General features: G+C 38.8%; 2 protein-coding genes across 8 annotated transcripts in view; one reads left to right on the forward strand and one right to left on the reverse strand.

Annotated features, from left to right (window-relative positions):
• The window catches only part of scramb1 (scramblase 1), a 67,007-nt gene that overhangs the window by 7,965 nt on the left and 38,631 nt on the right, over positions 1-20,411 (forward strand). For 2 of the 7 annotated variants that reach the window (XM_071680143.1, XM_071680139.1), the window contains exons 2-4: positions 16,842-16,970; positions 19,102-19,405; positions 19,795-19,893. In XM_071680143.1, coding sequence (XP_071536244.1) covers positions 19,129-19,405; positions 19,795-19,893 — 376 coding nt within the window. In that variant the 5' untranslated portion in view covers positions 16,842-16,970; positions 19,102-19,128. The other 5 variants (XM_071680142.1, XM_071680138.1, XM_071680141.1 and 2 more) reach the window with 4 other exon arrangements.
• Positions 2,584-16,833, reverse strand: LOC139758631 (uncharacterized). Its single transcript, XM_071680145.1, has 3 exons — positions 15,755-16,833; positions 11,919-11,967; positions 2,584-9,220 (listed from the first exon to the last, which is right to left on the reverse strand). Exons 1-3 carry the CDS (start codon positions 16,338-16,340, stop codon positions 8,953-8,955), a joined length of 903 nt encoding a protein of 300 aa, XP_071536246.1. The 5' UTR covers positions 16,341-16,833; the 3' UTR covers positions 2,584-8,952.

Here is a 20,411-nt window from a genome sequence, read left to right on the forward strand (position 1 = left end):
TGTTTACTTTGTTTATGGATGGGGTTGTTAGGGAGGTAAATGCAAGAGTTTTGGAAAGAGGGGCAAGTATGAAGTCTGTTGGGGATGAGAGAGCTTGGGAAGTGAGTCAGTTGTTGTTCGCTGATGACACAGCGCTGGTGGCTGATTCATGTGTGAAACTGCAGAAGCTGGTGACTGAGTTTGGTAAAGTATGTGGAAGAAGAAAGTTAAGAGTAAATGTGAATAAGACCAAGGTTATTAGGTACAGTAGGGTTGAGGGTCAAGTCAATTGGGAGGTGAGTTTGAATGGAGAAAAACTGGAGGAAGTAAAGTGTTTTAGATATCTGGGAGTGGATCTGGCAGCGGATGGAACCATGGAAGCGGAAGTGGATCATAGGGTGGGGGAGGGGGCGAAAATTCTGGGGGCCTTGAAGAATGTGTGGAAGTCGAGAACATTATCTCGGAAAGCAAAAATGGGTATGTTTGAAGGAATAGTGGTTCCAACAATGTTGTATGGTTGCGAGGCGTGGGCTATGGATAGAGTTGTGCGCAGGAGGATGGATGTGCTGGAAATGAGATGTTTGAGGACATTGTGTGGTGTGAGGTGGTTTGATCGAGTGAGTAACGTAAGGGTAAGAGAGATGTGTGGAAATAAAAAGAGCGTGGTTGAGAGAGCAGAAGAGGGTGTTTTGAAGTGGTTTGGGCACATGGAGAGAATGAGTGAGGAAAGATTGACCAAGAGGATATATGTGTCGGAGGTGGAGGGAACAAGGAGAAGAGGGAGACCAAATTGGAGGTGGAAAGATGGAGTGAAAAAGATTTTGTGTGATCGGGGCCTGAACATGCAGGAGGGTGAAAGGAGGGCAAGGAACAGAGTGAATGGGAGCGATGTGGTATACCGGGGCTGACGTGCTGTCAGTGGATTGAATCAAGGCATGTGAAGCGTCTGGGGTAAACCATGGAAAGCTGGGTAGGTATGTATATTTGCGTGTGTGGACGTATGTATATACATGTGTATGGGGGGGGGTTGGGCCATTTCTTTCGTCTGTTTCCTTGCGCTACCTCGCAAACGCGGGAGACAGCGACAAAGTATAAAAATATATATATATATATATATATATATATATATATATATATATATTTTTTTTTTTTTTTTTTTTTTTTTTTTTTTTTTTTTCCAAAAGAAGGAACAGAGAAGAGGGCCAGGTGAGGATATTCCCTCAAAGGCCCAGTCCTCTGTTCTTAACGCTACCTCGCTATCGCGGGAAATGGCGAATAGTATGAAAAAAAAAAAAAAAAAAAAAAAAAAAAAAAAAAAAAAAAAATATATATATATATATATATATATATATATATATATATAATCCCAGTCACTATGTTTTTGTGATCGTGTTTTGTTCCACGGATAAAGTTGTACATTTGTTGGATTTACATCTCTGTAAATGTTTAAAAAGTTAGGAGACGGACTTTGGTTTGTTTCCCCAACAAATGGGATGTCACTAAGATGGAAAAAAAGGTATTGGTAAAGGTTAGTAAGGCATGGTGTGCACGTCAGACAATGCAGTTACAACACATGCACTGGAAAATGGATGTTGATTGCCGATTGCATGATTGATACTGTCATATCAACAGCAATTTTCGAGATGTTGGAATATTGTGGACTTTGATACGTGTTCAAACCGTTTCAGAAGTTATGTATTACAGAGATTTTGATCTGAGGTATAGGATACGGGGTTTTGTAACTAATGATTTAAAACTCCGACAGTTCTTGCACTGTGAATATAAGCGGGTTACCCCACTGAACAAAAGTAAAATATGCTCAGTTGAAGAAGTTGTTCACGTTTTTTTTTTTTTGTTTTCGATAGGTAGTTAGATGATTATGAATTGAAGCTGACGGCCTTAACGACCGAGGCAGTTGATAGGCTTAATGGCCAAATAACCAGCCATTCTCAGAACTTGGAGGGTGATCACATGTTCAGGAGGTTAAAACAGAATTAAATTCTCCACGGGAATTCTTCCATTTTCCAGAACTGTGCTATAGTTACCTCGTCAATGTTGGTATCGGTTTGTACATGTCTGTTCTGGGAGATGTTAGAAGTGTTCTTCCGGTGGAGATGACCGGTATACTGTACATATTTTAACATGTCCCAATACGAACTATCACTCATTATTCTTACCTAATCTTGTCTTCCTGTATACTTAAAGGTGACTTTTAAGTCGTTGTCTCCTACAACTTTAAGTTGATGGTCAACCAGACTCCTGGCCATCACTTGTAGGCCCTGCCATGGCGAACATGATTCAGAATTGAAACAAAACTCTTTTTAGCACAACGTTATTTGAGCACGACGGTATAACCATCACGTATGATGTGACCTATGACCTGACCAGGTCATTACAATGAAGGGTCGTGCCGTCGTTCATTATGGGTTACCCTGGTTGAGCTACAAGCGATTTTGATCATCGATTTATAAGCAAGACCATGGCATGGCAGGATATAAAGGAAATGTATGAGAGTGGAGAGGCAGTAGATGTCAAGGGTCAAGAAAGATGAACATGTCAGTTGAACGAAAACTTAGAGGAAAGTTGGGTATGATGTTGTTAACATTGTTGTATTGGTTGTGATATTGTTATCATTGTTGTATTGGGTGTGATATTGTTAACATTGTTGTATTGGGTGTGATATTGTTAGCATTGTTGTATTGGATGTGGTATTGTTAACATTGTTGTTTTGGTTGTGATACTGTTAACATTGTTTATTGGGTGTGATATTGTTAACATTGTTGTATTGGGTGTGATATTGTTAACATTGTTGTATTGGGTGTGATATTGTTAACATTGTTTTATTTGGTGTGAAATTGTTAACATTGTTGTATCGGGTGTGATATTGTTAACTGTTGTATTGGGTGTGATATGTTAACATTGTTGCATTGGGTATGATATTCTTAACATTGTTGCATTGGGTGTGATATTGTTAATATTGTATTGGTTGATATTGTTTACATTGTTGCATTAGATGTGATATTGTTAATATTGTATTGGGTGTGGTATTGTTAATATTGTATTGGGTGGGATATTGTTAACATTGTTGCATTGGATGTGATATTGTTAACATTGTTTTATTGGGTGTGATATTGTTAACATTGTTGCAATGATTGTGATATTGTTAGGATTGTATTGGGTGTGACATTGTTGCATTGAGTGTGATATTGTTAACATTGTTGCATTGAGTGTGATATTGTAAATATTGTTGTATTGGATGTGATATTCTTAATATCAAATTGGGTGTGATATTGTTAACATTGTTGCATGATGTTGGTAACATTGTTGCATTAAGTATGATACTGTTAACATTGTTGCATTGGTTGTGATATTGTTAATATTGTATTGGGTGTGATATTGTTAGCATTGTTGCATTGGGGTGTGATATTGTTAACATTGTTGCATTAGGTGTGATATTGTTAACATTATTGCATTGGATGTGATATTAACATCGTTGCATTGGGTGTGATATTGTTAACATTGTTTTATTTGGTGTGATATTGTTAACATTGTTGCATTGGGTGTGATATTGTTAACACTGTTGCATTTAGTGTGATATTGTTTACATTGTTGCATTGGGTGTGATATTGTTAAAATTGTTGCATTGGGTTTGATATTGTTAACGTTGCATTTGGTTGTGATATTGTTAAAATTGTTGCATTGGGTGTGATATGAACATTGCTGCATTGGGTGTGATATTGTTAACGTTGCATTTGGTTGTGGTATTGTTAACATTGTTGCATTGGGTGTGGTATTTTTAACATTGTTGCATTGGGTGTGATATTGTTAACATTGTTGCATTGGGTGTGATATTGTTAACACTTGCATTTAGTGTGATATTGTTTACATTGTTGCATTTGGAGTGATATTGTTAACATTGTTGCATTTGGTGTAATATTGATATTGTTGCATTGGCTGTGATATTGATAACATTGTTGCATTGGGTTGTGATGTTAACATTGTTCCATTGGCTATGTTATTCTTAACATTGTTGCATTGGGTGTGATGTTGATAACATTGTTGCATTGGGTGTGATATTGTTGAATTTGTTGCATTGGGTGTGATATTGTTGAATTTGTTGCATTAGGTGTGATAGTTAACATTGTTGCATTGGGTGTGATGTTGATAACATTGTTGCATTGGGTGTGATATTGTTGAATTTGTTGCATTGGGTGTGATAGTTAACATTGTTGCATTGGGTGTGATGTTGATAACATTGTTGCATTGGGTGTGATATTGTTGAATTTGTTGCATTGGGTGTGATAGTTAACATTGTTGCATTGGGTGTGATGTTGACATTGTTTTATTGGGTGTGATATTGTTGCATTGGGATGTGATATTGTTAACATTGTTGCATTGGTTGAGATATTAGCATCGTTATATTGGAAGTTTTTGTCGTAACAGTGACTGATAAGATATTCAAATCATCCTTTGTTCTACTATGTAGTACAGATTCCATTCTTGTATCTAGATTTTTTAAGTTCATTTCAATGATGGGTGTTTTAGTAATGATATGATTGTACAGGAAATGTTTGTTAGAGTGAATGTGATAATTTACAATGAGACAGCTGGGCTAGTCTGCCCCCTAGTGTAATATATAATAGGTTCTAGAAAGAGCTGCCATTGGCGTGATTATAGGGTTTGTCTTCCGAGGGAATTACTCCAAGATCGATCGAGACCACAGGAACGACTACTCAGCCCAAGGTCAGCGCCAGAAGTGGCAGTACGAGTCGGTGTCAAGAATGGGAAGTGGGTCTAACGTGTTGGCGTCCCAGCCAAGACGCATGCTCCCATAACCTTGACCGATGTGTTAGGCACGAATTCGTCGCCACTTCCGCCCTGGAAAACACTTCCTGCCTCAGAGGCAGAAAACGTTTGCAAATTCTAAAACATTTTTTTTTCTATCTCCCTAAATGCTGCGCAGTTTGACCACTTATAGTATTAAACCTTGATCCATGTATGGGAAAAAGGAAGGTGAGAAACATAATCCATATTTCCTTATAATATGTTACGAACCCTTCATAACATATTCTGGATTATAACAAGTAGATAATTGAAAACTTATAGTTGTAAATAAAAAAGTATATGGAGTTTGATTTTTTATTTTTATTTATTTATTTATTTGTTTATTTATTTTATTTTTTTTAGTACTGCACTGGCGACGTTGGTATAACTTTGCCTTTCGGGACGGGTTTATTGAGCGACGATGACGTCAGAAGCCGCTGGCCATTCAGGGAAATCCGCAAACGTCATGAGTCAGGTGATGATGACTCACGAACACGTGGAAAAAATCTTTTTTTTTTTTTTTACGAGACATCCTTGTATGACCAGTTCACACAACACGTTTGTATTTTTTGTGTACTTTCTTGCTTTGACCATAGTTATCTCAGTAAGACGTACATTGATTTTGTTATTATTATTTCCATTATTATTATTATTATTATTATCATTATCATTAATATTATTATTAATTACTACTACGACGACGTGAGGAGACGTTGACATAGAGGGAGTATGAGTTAGAAGTGGAAGAGAAAAGAAGGATGAGGTCGAAATTGATATAGAAGAACGGATTGGAAAAGGTGTTGGGTGTTCAGAGCCTGAACACGCCGGAGGACACAAGGCATACTCGAGTGGAGTGAAATGGAGCAATGTGGTATACAAGGGGCGACTTTCTGTCAGTGGATTGAACCAGAGGTTATGAAGTGGTCCAGGGAACGTGGTTGGTATAGGGTTGTGATTTCGGTACATTTCAAAAGAAAGATTGGATGTGGGCCAACGAGACCATATTTCTCTCTGTTCCTGATAGTACAGTATCTCGTTCTCGGGAAACGGCGACTAAGAATTGAAAAAAATAAGACATACAATTTTAATGGAAGGTAACTGATAATCTTGCATGGCTTCGAGCTAGCTGTAGGGAGTGCATAGCGAAACTAATATTTATAAAAAGAGAATATTCTTTGCTATGTATTGGTTGTTTATTTGGGGTTTAGGTTTATCAACTGTTAGGGCCATGAAGCCTGTCAACTTCAAGTTTTAACAGTTATCCAGTTTTGTTGTAAGTACATCTTGGGGTATTAAAGGTAATTCTAAGACTACATACACTTTTATTGTGTATGTCATGTATTATAATGATTTGCGTTTTGGTTTTTTAAGCCCTGTCATGATTTACCCCTGGCGTTTCACATGCCCTGGTTCAGTCCATTGACAGCACGTCGACCCCGGTATACCACATCGTTCCAATTCACTGTATTCCTTGCACGCCTCTCTCCCTCCTGTATGGTCAGGCCCCGATCGCTCAAAATCTTTTTCACTCAATCCGTCCACTTCCAATTTGGTCTCCCACATCTTGTTCCTTCCACCTCTGAAACATATCCTCTTTGTCAGTCTTTCCTCACTCGTTCTCTCCATATGTCCAAACCATTTCAATACACCCTCTTCTGCTCTCTCAACCACACCCTTTTTATTTCCACACATCTCACCCTTTCATTACTTACTCGATCAAACCACCTCACACCACATATTGTCCTCATACATCTCATTTCCAACACATCCACCCACTTCCGTTCAACCTTCTCTATAGCCCCTGCCTCGCAGTTTGCCATGTCAGCGATGTAGCGCCAGTAAACAAACGAAGACCCCTATACTCATATTCACATATATATACATACACGCTTATTAACTTACATATACATATCAACATATACACATACACAGACATATAAACACATGCACACATTCATATTTGATTGCCTTCATCCATTCTCTGCGCCAAACCCGCCCCACAGGGAACATCGCCGCTACACCGTGCGTCAGCGAGGTAGCGCCAGGAAAACATACAAAAAAAGCCACATTCGTTCACACTCAGTCACTAGCTGTTATGTGTAATGCACCGAAACCACAGCTCCCTATCCACATCCAAGCCCCATAGACCTTTCCATGGTTTACCCCAGAAATTTCACATGCCCTGGCTCAGTCCATTGACAGCCTGTCGACCCAGGTATACCATATCGTTCTAATTCACTCAAGTCCTTGCACGCCTCTCACCCTCCTGTATGTTCAGGCCCCGATCGCTCAAAATCTTTTTCACTCCATACTTCCATCTCCAGTTTGGTCTCCCACATCTCGTTCCCACCACCTTTGACACATATATACTCTTTTATCAACCTTTCCTCACTCATTCGTTCCATATATCCAAACCATTTTAACACACCCTCTTTTGCTTTCTTAACTGTATTCTTTTTATTACCACACATCTCTTTTACCCTTTCGTTACTAACTCGATCAAACCACCTCACACCACTATTGTTCTCAAACATTATATTTCCAACGCATCCACTCTCCTCCGCACAACCGTCTCTACATCCCATGCCTCGCAACTATATAACATTGTTGGAAGTATACCCATTTTTGATCACCGAGATAACATTCTCTCTTTACATTCTTCATCGCTCCTTTCCCCACCCTATGATTCACTTCCGGTTCCATGGTTCCATTCGCTGCCAAGTCCACTCCCAGATATCTAAAACACTTCACTTCCTCCAACTTTTCAACATTCAAACTTACATCCCAACGAACTTGTCCCTCAACCGTGCTGTACCTAATAACCTTGCTCTTATTCACATTTACTTTCAACTTTCTCCTTTCACACACTTTTTAAAACTCAGTCACCAGCTTTTGCAGTTTCTCGCTCGAATCAGCCACCTATGCTGTATCATCGGCGAACAACAGTTGACTCACTTTCCAGGCCCTCTCATCCCCAACACACTGCATTATCGCCTTTCTCTCCAAAACTCTTGCATTCCCTTAACCACCCCATCCATAAATAACTTAGACAACCATGGAGACATCACACACCCCTGCCGCAGACTGGGAACCAATCACTCTTCTCTTATCCTGCTCGTACTTATGCCTTACATCCTTGATAAAAACTTCTCACTGCTTCTAGCAGCTTACCTTCCACACCATATATTCTTTAGACCTTCCACAAAGCATCTCTATGAACCCTGTCACATGCCTTCTCCAGATCCATAAATGCTACATACAAATCCATCTGTTTTTCTAAGTGTTTCCCAGGTACATTCTTTAAAGCAAACACCTGATCCACACATCCTTTGCCACTTCTGAAACCACACCACACTGCTCTTCCCTAATCTAATGATCTGTTCGTGCCTTCACCCTCTCAGTCAGTACCCTCATACAGTTTTCCAGGAATACCCAACAAACTTATGCCTGTGAGTTTGAACACTCAACTTTATCCCCTTTGCCTTTGTACAGTGGCACTATGCATGCATTCCACCAATCCTCAGGCACTTCACCATGATCCATACATACAATGAACATCCTTACCAACCAATCAACACAGTCATCCCCTTTCATAATATATTCAACTGCCATACCATTCAAACCCAACACAGTCATCCCCTTTCATAATATATTCAACTGCCATACCATTCAAACCCAACACAGTCATCCCCTTTCATAATATATTCAACTGCCATGCCATTCAAACCCGCCGCCTTGCCGGATTTCATCTTCCACAAGGCTTTCACCACCTTTTCTTTCTTCCCCACTCTCCCTGACTCTCTCACTTCGCACACCATCCCGACCAAAACACCCTACATCTGCCACTCTATCATCAAACACATTCAACAAACCTTCAAAATACTCACTCCATCCCCTTCTCACTTCCCTCCTTGCCCCCTGATATATATATATATATATATATATATATATATATATATATATATATATATATATATATATATATATATATATATAAAGATAAGATACTTTTCCTTGTAGAACTCTAGGCGCCACCAGACGCTTTATGAATAAAGTATGCATTTGGATCTGTAAAAACTTCAAGTTGTTCTAGTATTTGCTTTTATAATACATCAATTATGGAAGACAAAGGAACAAGAAAGAAAAAAATTACTGAGTAGCCGCTCTCTCGAGTTCTAGTCTCTGTCTCTGGATTTCCAGGAAGGCTTGCTGGAAGGAGTGGTTCCTTTGGGAGTCCACTTCCATTTGTCTGTGGATGTCCTTTAGGACGCGTAGCTGACACTCCTGCAGCTCCAGGCGTTTTTTCTCAAGCCGTAGTAACTCAGCGCTGCAGACGCTGTCGTTGGCGCATAATCGTTCTCGTTTCGCGTTTGGCTGGAAAAATTTAACGTTGTTCGCGTCGTGTCTCGCGACTAAGCTGCAGGGGAAAATTATATTATTTTAGTAATAAATTCTGACTTATATTGAAGGGAATGCTCATTGCTTTCACAGTTTAGCGCGTGATCAAGTATATTCCCATGAATCCACGGGGATATAAAACACAAGTTCCCAGGTGCACTATCGTGTAATGATCACATCATCAGGGGAGATACAAGAAAAAAAATTCAGTCAATATACAGCGATATACCAAATGACGTCCTAGCTATGTCTATTCGTTGTATATCAGCTGACATATTCCTTTCTTGTATCTCCCCTAATGACGTGATTATTACACGAAAGTGCACTTGGAAACATATCGTGTTTCATTTCCCCATGGACTCATAGCAATATGAGGTGGAAAGATGGAGTGAAAAAGATTTTGTGTGATCGGGGCCTGAACATGCAGGAGGGTGAAAGGAGGGCAAGGAATAGAGTGAATTGGAGCGATGCGGTATACCGGGGTAGACGTGCTGTCAGTGGATTGAATCAAGGCATGTGAAGCGTCTGGGGTAAACCATGGAAAGCTGTGTAGGTATGTATATTTGCGTGTGGGGACGTATGTATATACATGTGTATGGGGGTGGGTTGGGCCATTTCTTTCGTCTGTTTCCTTGCGCTACCTCGCAAACGCGGGAGACAGCGACAAAGCAAAAAAAAAAAAATATATATATATATATAAATATATATATATATATATATATATATATATATATATATATATATATATATATATATATTTTTTTTTTTTTTTTTTTTTTTTTTTTTGCCGCTGTCTCCCGCGTTTGCGAGGTAGCGCAAGGAAACAGACGAAAGAAATGGCCCAACCCACCCCCATACACATGCACATACACACGTCCACACACGCAAATATACATACCTACACAGCTTTCCATGGTTTACCCCAGACGCTTCACATGCCTTGATTCAATCCACTGACAGCACGTCAACCCCGGTATACCACATCGCTCCAATTCACTCTATTCCTTGCCCTCCTTTCACTCTCCTGCATGTTCAGGCCCCGATCACACAAAATCTTTTTCACTCCATCTTTCCACCTCCAATTTGGTCTCCCTCTTCTCCTCGTTCCCTCCACCTCCGACACATATATCCTCTTAGTCAATCTTTCCTCACTCATTCTCTCCATGTGACCAAACCATATCAAAACACCCTCTTCTGCTCTCTCAACCACGCTCTTTTTATTTCCACACATCTCTCTTACCCTTACGTTACTTGCTCGATCAAACCACCTCACACCACACATTGTCCTCAAACATCTCATTTCCAGCACATCCATCCTCCTGCGCACAACTCTATCCACAGTCCACGCCTCGCAACCATACAACATTGTTGGAACCACTATTCCTTCAAACATACCCATTTTTGCTTTCCGAGATAATGTTCTCGACTTCCACACATTCTTCAAGGCTCCCAGAATTTTCGCCCCCTCCCCCACCCTATGATTCACTTCCGCTTCCATGGTTCCATCCGCTGCCAGATCCACTCCCAGATATCTAAAACACTTTACTTCCTCCAGTTTTTCTCCATTCAAACTTACCTCTCAATTGACCTGACCCTCAACCCTACTGTACCTAATAAACTTGCTCTTATTCACATTTACTCTTAACTTTCTTCTTTCACACACTTTACCAAACTCAGTCACCAGCTTCTGCAGTTTCTCACATGAATCAGCCACCAGCGCTGTATCATCAGCGAACAACAACTGACTCACTTCCCAAGCTCTCTCATCCACAACAGACTGCATACTTGCCCCTCTTTCCAAAACTCTTGCATTCACCTCCCTAACAACCCCATCCATAAACAAATTAAACAACCATGGAGACATCACACACCCCTGCTGCAAACTTACATTCACTGAGAACCAGTCACTTTCCTCTCTTCCTACACGTATACATGCCTTACATCCTCGATAAAATCATATATTTACTTTTTTATATTCTTTCAGTAATCTTCTATTCTCTGCCACTGCTTCCTTCTCTCACAGTCAAAGTTTTCCTATCATTCATTTGCCCTTTACCATCCCGTCGCGTTAACACACCGCCATATATCCTTTAAGTGTTTTCGTCTTTATGGATAGTGTTTCGCCATACCACTTATCTTTCCCCACCCATGAATTCGTGCTCGTTGCCCTCCAATTCATTTAACTTAATTTCATAATTAGTTGTACTATACTGGGTCTTTCAGAAGTCCTTTCATGTAAAGCCGCTGACAGACTCCGCAATTTCTCTTTGGCAGAGGCATGTATTGTTATGCCTTCTAATCACTGACTCCTCTTTACTGCGTCGGTCGTTCGTTCGTTCATTCCTCGTAATCTGAGCCCTGCTACTGAAGAAAATATGCTTTCTAAAACCTACAACTTATACGAGCAGTACACAAGAGAAAAGTTAATATTTTAAGTAAAAATTAAATTATACTCTTGTAACCATAGTTTTCATACTGAAAGGTCTTATACTGTATCCATCAACAAACTCTCAGATAGTAATAATAAATATTTAATGTAATAATGATAGTACAGAGATAAATAGATCTGTCAAGATTTTACTCGACCCGCGACCTAAAGAGTTAAACCGTAAACCTTGATGTAATACATGTTATGTAACAGTTGTTAGGAACTATGTGTTATAAATTGGAGATAAAAAGACGAACAGTTGGCTTAGTAATATCAAGAGAGAACTAACCATTCTTTATGTGTGGTGATCTTTGGTGTACAAGCTGCGGCTTGATGATCTGAAACATAAGAGGTAAAGTCTTGTAAATACATTCATAACTTGGAGCGTGCGAAAAGAACAGCTTAAGAATGTAATGAAAGTCTATAAACGAGAGAGAACTCAAAGGAAAATACTGACGTGTAAACGGAAAATAATATAAAAAAAAAAGTCCAATAAATTTGGATGGGAAATTAAACAATTAGCATCCTAAATGTATCCCAGTTAATTGCTTTCTCATTTATTAAACATAACCTAATGAATATCACTGTGGGTACCGTAGACTATTGGTGGCTACGCTAATAATAGCTTTGATTTTCGTATTTTGTAACCAAATTAGAATTTTAATAACCTAATCGTTACCTCATTTATTACTTTGATAAGCTTAGGTTTTAAAAAACTTTGTCTCGTAAGTAAATCATTACATCGTAAATTCTGTGTAATTTCAGTATAATAACCTTGTTCTGTTTGGCGTAACATTAGCCTATTCAATAAATAACCTCGATTTTGGAGTTTATGTTTTGTCCATAATTCATAGGTGATTTAGCCTCCTACATTAAATAGTATAATTATGGTATAATTCCACTTGATGGTAAGGGAAATATATAATTACACCCTTGCGAAAGTAAATGTCACATTTACGGAAAATTTATGACTTTTCTTCACAGAGGCGGGGTTTACGTCTCGAATCCTTATGTGTCGGTAAGTGAAGTATGCGCTTAGCTATACAAGCATGTTGGTAATGGCATTTGTGTGTGTGGAGAATGTTAGCCAATTTTCTCCCGAGTCCGCATGTATCCTGAGTGAACTGTGTGTATGTTGGGAGTTGTACACGTATATGTTAGTATAATGGATGCATAGACATATGTGACAAACTTAGTTTCCTTTCATATGTACAGTATATTATACGTACTTTATTAGTTTAATTGGAAAGAATAGAGTACATTACTTTATTTTCACAATTTTGTACTTCAGTTTCTAAACATTATGGATATTCATGAAGATACTGTTGTTTAGATATAGCTCTGCTTCATCATGTAACGAATGGATACATGAAATTATATATTCCCGACACATGTAAGTTGGAGGATGGGACGTATTGAAAAGTAGTTGAGTATGGCTGTTGACCAAGGGAGTTAATTTTGACGAATATATTTTTTTTTTTTTTTTTTTGTCGCTGTCTCCCGCGTTTGCGAGGTAGCGCAAGGAAACAGACGAAAGAAATGGCCCAACCCACCCCCATACACATGTATATACATACGTCCACACACGCAAATATACATACCTACACAGCTTTCCATGGTTTACCCCAGACGCTTCACATGCCCTGATTCAATCCACTGACAGCACGTCAACCCCGGTATACCACATCGATCCAATTCACTCTATTCCTTGCCCTCCTTTCACCCTCCTGCATGTTCAGGCCCCGATCACACAAAATCTTTTTCACTCCATCTTTCCACCTCCAATTTGGTCTCCCACTTCTCCTCGTTCCCTCCACCTCCGACACATATATCCTCTTGGTCAATCTTTCCTCACTCATTCTCTCCATGTGCCCAAACCATTTCAAAACACCCTCTTCTGCTCTCTCAACCACGCTCTTTTTATTTCCACACATCTCTCTTACCCTTACGTTACTTACTCGATCAAACCACCTCACACCACACATTGTCCTCAAACATCTCATTTCCAGCACATCCATCCTCCTGCGCACAACTCTATCCATAGCCCACGCCTCGCAACCATACAACATTGTTGGAACCACTATTCCTTCAAACATACCCATTTTTGCTTTCCGAGATAATGTTCTCGACTTCCACACATTCTTCATGGCTCCCAGAATTTTCGCCCCCTCCCCCACCCTATGATCCACTTCCGCTTCCATGGTTCCATCCGCTGCCAGATCCACTCCCAGATATCTAAAACACTTTACTTCCTCCAGTTTTTCTCCATTCAAACTTACCTCCCAATTGACTTGACCCTCAACCCTACTGTACCTAATTACCTTGCTCTTATTCACATTTACTCTTAACTTCTTCTTTCACACACTTTACCAAACTCAGTCACCAGCTTCTGCAGTTTCTCATATATATATATATATATATATATATATATATATATATATATATATATATATATGGGAACTTCAGTGAAGGGCGCTAATGGGGAGCTGATAAGTAGTGGTGATGTGAGAAGGAGATGGAGTGAGTATTTTGAAGGTTTGTTGAATGTGTTTGATGATAGAGTGGCAGATATAGGGTGTCTTGGTCGAGGTGGTGTGCAAAGTGAGAGGTTTAGGGAAAATGATTTGGTAAACAGAGAAGAGGTAGTAAAAGCTTTGCGGAAGATGAAAGCCGGCAAGGCAGCAGGTTTGGATGGTATTGCAGTGGAATTTATTAAAAAAGGGGGTGACTGTATTGTTGACTGGTTGGTAAGGTTATTTAATGTATGTATGACTCATGGTGAGGTGCTTGAGGAATGGCGGAATGCGTGCATAGTACCATTGTACAAAGGCAAAGAGGATAAGAATGAGTGCTCAGATTACAGAGGTATAAGTTTGTTGAGTATATATATATATATATATATATATATATATATATATATATATATATATATATATATATATATATATAATGTTGGAAAGGATCACAATTTTGCGCGTGATCAAGATATTCCTATGAGTCCACGGGGAAAATGAAACACGAAAAGTTCCCAAGTGCACTTTCGTGTAATAATCACATCATCAGGGGAGAGACAAGAGAGAAATATAACAGTCAGTTGATATACATCGAAGAGACGAAGCTAGGACGCCATTTGGTAAACATGTGATTGTCCAATATATTCATATATATATATATATATATATATATATATATATATATATATATATATATATATATATATATATATATATATATATATATATCTTTTCTTTCATGCTATTCGCCATTTCCCGCAATAGCGAGGTAGCGTTAAGAACAGAGGACTGGGCCTTTGAGGGAATATCCTCACCTGACCCCCTTCTCTGTTATTTCTTTTGGAAAAAAAAAAAAAAAACGAGAGGGGAGGATTTCCAGCCCCCCGCTCCCTTCTCTTTTAGTCGCCTTCTACGACACGCAGGGACTACGTGGGAAGTATTCTTTCTCCCCTATCCTCTGGGATATATATATATATATATATATATATATATATATATATATATATATATATATATATATATATATATATATATATCCCTGGGGATAGGGGAGAAAGAATACTTCCCACGTATTCCCTGTGTCGTAGAACGCGACTAAAAGGGAAGGGCCTGGGGGCTGGAAATCCTCCCCTCTCGTTTTTTTTTTTTTTTCTTAATTTTCCAAAAGAAGGAACAGAGAAGGGGGCCAGGTGAGGATATTCCCTCAAAGGCCCAGTCCTCTATTCTTAACGCTACCTCGCTATCGCGGGAAATGGCGAATAGTATGAAAAAAATTAATATATATATATATATATATATATATATATATATATATATATATATATATATATATATATATATATATATATATATAAGGTTATTGCCCAAAGGTAAGACAAAAAATCAAAGATGAATTATGTTGATTTAATTCAAATAACCGACGGCTGCTTATCAAATGGATCTTTTCTGTGACGTTGGTAAATATGACTTGTAGGTTGAGGTGTAAACAACCGTAGAAATTTTTTATTTACCCGAACGTTTGATATTGAAGTATTTTTTATTGATAGATGTAGGCATGTCATTAAGCACATCAGTAACAAATTAACGAAAGGAAATGAGACATATAAGGTACCTGCGGGAGTGGTTTTCTCTTGTGGCAGTTGGAGTATCGAAGACTCAGGTGACGTAAGTCCTGAGGGACCACGTTGCTCTTCAGATGGGTCAAAATCACTGGATGCCGAGGATGGTCTTAGAGACAAGGCCTCAGCATCGACCTCACAAATTAGACCTTCCACTGCACCGTGTAGGGCGCTGCCACCCCCAGCAGCGTCTATTTCACTCAAAAGTTCCAGGATTTTCAGGTCGGCCGGATTGTATTTCAGGAGCTGTGGGTTACACTCCGTTTTCCTTGATACATTTCGATGAGCGATTTCCTTCTTTTTGTCGCTGAGATAGTAATACCACTTCCTCCGCACCTCTTCAGCAGTCCGTGGCTGAACCGTACACACTCTGTTAACGCTCTCCGTTATGGACTGCCAAACTGTCATCTTCTTTTCGTTGGACACTGTGGTGCACAGCTTGGAGAAGAGCGTCGTTCTGTTCTTATACACCTCGTGAACTAGGACGTCGATTTCGTGAACGGAAAAGCGAGCTTTCCTCTTTTTGGCCTCCATTTCACACTTGTAAAGAGATGTCGACTTGAATTTAGTACTACACATGCAACTGAGGAGTTATCGTATTATATTATAAGTGTTTGCAAACGATTGAGGGAGAAAATCACAGAATGTTCGTTATTTTTCTCGCTAAGGTCTCGTTACTCCCTCGTAGGACACCATGGCGCCGTTCTGTACGCACAAACATAGAAGTAGCCAGTTACTCTGTATTGCAATATTTGTTGAGTATTCATTTATGTGTACGACACATTAAAAAACAATGTAATTTTGTTACCGAAAAGAAGACGTAAATTGAATATGTCCTTCCGGCTCTAAAAGGTAAAGAATTTCAATTTAGATTAAAGGAAAGTCGGCATCACTGGCGTTGGGTTCGGATGCGGCGACGCACACGCAGAATAGCCTGGCTTTTTGTCTGTCCACGCACTCACACAACTTTTCATAATTTATGAGTTCCTCATATTTCGCGCATTTTGTACAAATGATACTTGGACATAAAACATTCTAGTTAATATTCTTCTCGAATTTATGTCGGTTTTTTTTTTTTAGATACACGTAGGAGGCACAAGCAGTCGTGATGTTCCTCCGCATTGCTCGTCTTTCGCTTCTGCCTCCATCCCTCATCTCCATGGTGACCGTTGGCAAGTGATAGAGGACGTGAGGGGTAGCTTTTGACTGGTAATTCTCAAGACTTTCCCTGTGAAATGGCATGTGCTATGTATGTTAGGTTGTCACGTGTGGTAAACCGTATGGTATCAGTGACAATACTCGTTTGTTGTAGTCAGAAGAAATATGAAGTGGAGCGCGTGGGTGTTGGCAGTGACAGTGGGTAAGTGTGCCAGCAGTGAAAAATCTAGATCCGGACTCCCTTATTAGTGAAGTGTCACTACATAGTTTAATCACGCTATGATTGTGTACGTCTTTCCAGTAACGATGTCACACGTTTCAAGGAAAGCATTCCGAAGGTTAGTTGATTAAGATAACATGTGACTGACATTTTTAGAGTCAATTAAAAGTCAGCATGGAAGGTTAGACTAACGGTGCAACTAGCTAATCACCAACAAGAGATGGGGAGACAGTTTACGTGGGAAGTAAATTTATATCAGCAAGGTCCATAGACAACGTCCAGACCCACATTTTTTAGTTATTAATCTGTAACCGAATTGATATTGAGAGTATCTAGACATCCCAAACGAATCACCTTACTATGTGAACTTTATATATATATATATATATATATATATATATATATATATATATATATATATATATATATATATATATATATATATATATACCGTTATTTTAGTAGTTGCGGATTTGTACATTTAATTCCATAGACTCATGTTGCATGATTATGTATTTACATCATATTCTATTCCAAGAAGTGTAGCATAGTTGATTTTATCCATATACTTCATGACTACTTGCACACCGCTGTGTTTTATTTTGAAGTGTGTTTATGTGCCATCACAGTTGTTCATGTTTTGATTGGACTTGAGACATTTCTTTTGTGCTTAAATAGTGTGATATCCATTTCTTCCATCATCATGAATTTGACAGGTTTCCTAACACGTGTGTAAAGTACACAGTGTTAAGGGGATGGATGTGAAGATTGGTATTCTGGAAAAAAAGAAACCACATGTGGAAAGATTAAGCCATTGTTACTGAAAATATTTGCTGTTGAATGCGGAGAGTTTTGTGGTGTATTTGTCGGTTGTATACTGGTATGTGACTTAGCAGGCTGTTTAAGGTTACCTTACTTAGTCTGCCAGTATGCAGTGTCTATTATCATATCATTAAAGACTGTGATCTGCATTTTATCAGTAGATGACGATGCACATTTCCATTAGATTTCGTCTCTTGGAAACAGGATAAACAGTGGACTGCAACCTTTAGATTCAGCCGAAAAGAAATTCCATTGTAAGTTCAGCAAGGCTTAAGTGTACGGCTATGAGGTTGAACATCATCATCTGTGGCAGATATGATAATTGTTTTTCCTTTCATGTCATTAAGAAGTGGTGTGCAAGCCGAAGCCATATTCTACGGATACAGCTTCTTTTTTATATAATTCAAAATTCCTAATTATATTATTCATTTTAAACCTTGTACAAAAACTTGTTTTTTGTTGCCAAGTGATGGTGATGTCGGTAGTAGAAATATGGATAGATTTTTATTTCAGAAGTTATCCTTTTACATGTTTGTTGAGGAGTATAATTGGTTTTGTTTTCCATATATTCTTAGGTTTCCCTTAATTTTTTGTAGACACATGTATGATAAAATGAAGGAACACTTCTCAGGTGTGTGTGTGTGCGTGTCTTTGTATGATTACATACTGGTAAGGATTGCATGATTACATAAAGGAAGGAAGTTTTTCACTCGTTGGGACCCATCTCTTGGACATTCTCAATCATGCAACTTCTTAACTATATGTATGTTGTCATTGCCAACCATATCATTCTGTTCCATTCATCCACTGTACATTAAAGATATATTTCTTCACATCCTTGTGTGTGTGTAATTACCTAATTGTACTGTACGGGAATGAGTGACTCTCGTAGGGCCCCATCTCTTTAAAGTTCTCTAATTTTGTAGTGTTTTTCCATTCTTGTACCACTCTTATGTTCAGAGGATAGGTACCCATGAATAGGATTTTTCCCCTGCTGTACAAATAGGTAATAACATATATGCATGACACTGATAAAGGCATTAGTTCCCATGATCAGTCATTACAGCTTTTTATGGAATTTGAATGTTCTTTCACATGTGAGATACGACTTTATAGATGTTAAGATATCTATTTTTTCAGAGTACTTAGGTATTAGAAACTCCAAACATGAGTCAGCCAGGCGACATTGTATATGGCCCTCAAGCCCCAGGAAGTGCACCACCTTATGGTGCCCCAGGCCAGTATCCTCAACCAGGCCCATATCCTCAGCCAGGGCCATACCCTGCTCCGGGACAGCCTGGCTCATACCCTCCACCAGGACAGCCTGGTCCATACCCTTCTCCAGGACAGCCCGGCCCATACCCTCCTCCAGGACAACCTTACCCTCCTCCTGGTGGATATCCTCAAGATGGCCAGTATCCACCTATGGGTTATGCACAACCAGGTTAGTACCTACGCCTCATCAACTTAATCCGGGAAGGTGGTGCTTGGCATCTTTCATTGTCAGTAGCGTTTTTATTAAATGAATACAGTGGTATTTCTAAGATCAGATTACTTGTTTTTACAGTCTTCGATTAATGGTAGATTTTTCAAGAGATTTTAAGAATATCTTTTAAACTCAAGTACTACAAATGAACATTGAAGCAGTTCAGGTTAGCAAAGTATTTGTTTTAGTGATAAGGGAACAGTTCATTTAATACTGGGATAAAGTATCAAAATCTGAATTTGTCTTGAGAGTAGAATTCATTTGAACACTCTTAGACAATAATCCTCATTAGAATTTCCTGCTCTGGGCAGTGTGTACCATGATAAAACGATACTGTTGATCCCTAGGGTATGGAGTACCTGGTTACCCACCAGGAGTAGGTCCTCAGGGACCCATTAGTCAGCCTCCTGGTCAGTACGTTCAGCAACCACAACCAGGTCAACAAGGTATGCGATTTTTTAATGCAAGAATATGCGGCTTTTTGCTGTTGCTGTGGCACCTGAATGACTTAAAGTTTTACACAGTGCTTATTAGATTTTGCATTTCTTAATAGAATTTATTTGTGTATCTTTTGTGGTTTTGTTAAGATGTTTATTATTATATTTGATGTAAAAAGGGGCCTCAGACTGAAGCATGTTTTCATGCAGTGGTGTACTTAGAAATTTTATTGATTCTTGGAAGGGGATAGATATACTCTTGCTTTAATATCTATCTGCCATAAGTAAGTAAAACTTAAGTTTTCCATAAGGATTGTTGTATATAATATCAGAAAAGGGGCCCCCTGACTTGTTACTAGCAGTAGTTCTTATATAGTTAAGTATATTAATTTTTTTCTTTAATTTTGCTACGTTTGGTTTGTGTCTGAAGGCTGCTTGTTTTAGATTGGTAAATATTTTAGTCATTCACTAAAGGCTTCTTCACCAGTTTAGAGAATATATGGTAGGTAATTTAAACTTGAACCAAA

This window comes from Panulirus ornatus, chromosome 31 (assembly GCF_036320965.1).
Source record: "Panulirus ornatus isolate Po-2019 chromosome 31, ASM3632096v1, whole genome shotgun sequence".
NCBI classification, from domain to species: Eukaryota; Metazoa; Arthropoda; class Malacostraca; order Decapoda; family Palinuridae; genus Panulirus; species Panulirus ornatus.